We start from the raw sequence: 3,206 nt of genomic DNA, 5'->3' as shown, positions 1-3,206 counted from the left end.
TCGGGTGCGGCGGGCGACCGGCCCCGGCGGACACGTTCTTCCCGGCGGCCCCCGAGCTGCCGTCGCCGGAGCCCGCGGCCGACACGTCCACTGTGGAGTAGCCGGCCGAGGAGTGCATGAGGCCGGACGGGTGCCCGCCCAGAGCCGCGGCGGCCGCCGAATGCGCCATGATGTTGCGGCACTGGCTGGCTGCAGTGGCCGCGGCGAAGTTACTGCTCCCCACCAGTCCCTCCATGTTCTTGTTGAGGTCGTCCAGGTTGTTGTCATACACGAACATCACCGTTTCCGCTGGCCAGCGAGGATTGAGGACCAGGGAGGCGGTCATAGGCGCTGCTGTTCCCGGTCTGCCCTCTCCGCTCCTCTCCGTCTCCTTTCAGCGCGGCTCCGGTTCCTGCTGCGTGGACTGAGTGAGGTGCACTGCTGTGGGTTTTACTCCTCTCTCACTCTCTCTCTCTTTCTCTCTGCTGTCCACGAGCACACGGAGCAGGTCATTCACACGCACCTTCACGCGCACCTCCGTGAATCATTGAGTGACGGCACTCGGTCAAAGGCAAAGACTTTGGGGGGAGAAACCAGCCGGACCTCGGGTTACATCCCCGCCGCAACCTTGACGCAACAAGCCCCCAGGCCCGGGAAGAGAGGGAGGCTGCGTGTCCATTGGATGACAGCGAATGACCACGTGATGGGACGGGGGTAGCGGGGGGCGGAGGGGGGGGGCTCCTTGTCCTCTGTCAATCACAGAGAACGGTTTTATGAGGCTGGAGCGGTGGCACGAGATGATGTGGTCCACGGTCCTCGTTGACTGGTATCAAATGCATAAGAAAGAGGGTTTTTTTTCCTGGTCATAAAAATGTTCCAATATCACAATAATCCTGAATTAATAATCTGTTCTGACAGAAATCAGACTAAATATAAAACTATTTATTTTTTCCTCTGTTCTGATTTTTGACTAATGAGCAGCGAAGATGAAGATTTGGAGAAATTCGGATTTTAAACAAGTCTGAACATCTGCAAAGTCCCTGTGTCTGGGAGAGTTAGAGAAAAAAACTGTCTTAAAATGAAATTAATTATAATAATTCCATTAATACATTTAAAGTTTTCAGTTTATTTCAATAAAATGTAATAACCTCGGTGACTGGGTGATGTTGGTGTGTCGGCTGTGTTTTCATCACACATTTATGTCTCGTCTTAATGTGTGTGGAACACGATCGACTCTGACCTACGATCACCGTCGTCACATCTGTAGAACCGACTAGTTCGGTATTTAAATCGTCGATTCTAATTCTGATTTTAAATTTTCTGTCTGTCTGGATAATTTGTGTGACGTCACCGTTAACCAGTGACAGTGATGAACACGAACACTGTATATGAATATTTTTTTGTTGTTGCGTATGAATCTTTTTAACCATATTATTTTATAATTACTAGTCAGAAAACAAAATAAGTTGTGACGTCATCCATCTCTTTGACATGTTGTGGTTCTAGTTGTTTTTTTTAAATCTGTATTTGAATAAATCACGCACGGCCGCAGGTGAGTTAAAAAGATTCAGATTCTACTGGTCCTCCTGTGGATCTGATCCAGATTTCAAACAAAAACTTTTGTTCTGTGTACTTTAAAAAAAAAAAAAACACACCGTGTACTTTCTCCACAAATATCTGTCTCTGTCAGTATGACCAATATCTAAATCCAGCAGCACAGACGGAAAGATGAAGTAATACTACAACCAGTACTCACAGGTGAAAATCATCTGATCCAAACGGGAGTCTCTCCCCGGTACTTCTAAAACGGCCCAAAAGTGAGGGTCGGGACCCCCGAAGACAAGAGAACAGAACGACCGTGTGAACATTTGAGTGTTTTTTTTTTTCCATTTCTATGAAGTTATATTTTTGTTTTTTTGAAGCAGAAAAGACTGAACATCAGCGACTGGACTGATACACAGTCACACTGGATTTATCTTAATTAATAAAATCATATTTAAAAAAAATTAAAACATTATAGAAACAGTCATTGTAACAATTATTTAGAGTCAAATTTTCGAAAAATAAATCTACTGAATTGCCAAACATTAGGTCTTTATATCAGTGTTATCAAATCACACACGTACATATATACACAAACACACACATATAAATATATACATAAATACACATATATATGGATTTAAGGAAGTGCAATAAATAAAAATATATATTCCCTATATTTATTTAATACCCAATGACGACGCATGTGTAATTTATAATTATAATTCTATCCTGACTTAATTTGATGTTTTTAAACTAATTTCTACTATTTATTTTTTAATCTACTATTTATTTTTTAAATAAATATATATATATATATATATAAATATTATTTGTACTCTTTAGATTTTCATTTGTTGCGTTTATGTGTGAGAACCACATTTTACAGCTGAACTTCTGTCTGGACGGAACCGGAAGTCCTGTCGAAGTGTCCGCGGACTGAAGATGTCGGACACAAACGACAACAGAATATATATATAAAACAACAAACATATACAGTCAACAACAACGCACTGGTCTGGGGAAGAAATAATATGCAACATGACAGGAGACATGACGTCACCAATTTGCCAACTGCGGAGCTCACAGACGCGCAAAAAGCGCGCGCACGCACTCACGCACAGAGGCCGACCAGACAGACAGTCTCTCTCCTGTCGTGTGGTCTGTCCGGGAAAGAGAGAAAGGTCTGGGGGGGTCAGACAGGCCCCTCACTCAGGGTCAAGGTCAAGTTTAACACGGAAGACAGAAAAGGAAGAGGGGGAGAGAGAGGGGAGAGAGGAGAGAGGGGAGGTGGACGACAGATTCAGTCGGCTCAAGTTCAAGGCCACGCACCGCCTCCCACACCTTGAAACCACTACTGTTTATTTGAGGTGTGTGTGTGTGTGTGTGTGTGCAGGAGACGCCATCGTGTCTCCGGGTGGAACGTGTAAAGATCCAGACTGAGCTGTTGACTGAAGGAATGATTAACCAGGACTGAGCTACGGAGACAGATGAGACAGATGATGAAGACCAGTCATCGATCTGAACACGATCATCGATCTAAACACGAGACATCAGCAAATACGATAAATATCGTAGTGATGTCGGTCACCGTAGGCCGCTGTCAATCATCGTTGTATTGTGTTGCGTTAAAGTACACGTAAAAAGGACACTGACTGTACATGAAACAGCACAGAGACCATGAA

At 44.2% G+C, this 3,206-nt stretch overlaps 1 protein-coding gene across 1 annotated transcript in view; it reads right to left on the bottom strand.

Annotated features, from left to right (window-relative positions):
* hoxb13a (homeobox B13a) overlaps nt 1-593 on the bottom strand; it is a 4,145-nt gene extending 3,552 nt beyond the window's left edge. The window contains exon 1 of the mRNA XM_008330561.3: nt 63-593. Within this exon, the coding sequence (XP_008328783.1) occupies nt 63-325 (263 nt within the window). The 5' untranslated portion in view covers nt 326-593. The remainder of the gene's footprint in view (nt 1-62) is intronic.
* Between the last annotated feature and the right edge of the window lie 2,613 nt (nt 594-3,206).

This window comes from Cynoglossus semilaevis, chromosome 17 (assembly GCF_000523025.1).
Source record: "Cynoglossus semilaevis isolate Cse_v1.0 chromosome 17, Cse_v1.0, whole genome shotgun sequence".
NCBI classification, from domain to species: domain Eukaryota; kingdom Metazoa; phylum Chordata; class Actinopteri; order Pleuronectiformes; family Cynoglossidae; genus Cynoglossus; species Cynoglossus semilaevis.
The sequence above is the reverse complement of the archived record's forward strand: the minus strand, read 5'-3'. Positions and strand labels throughout refer to the sequence as shown.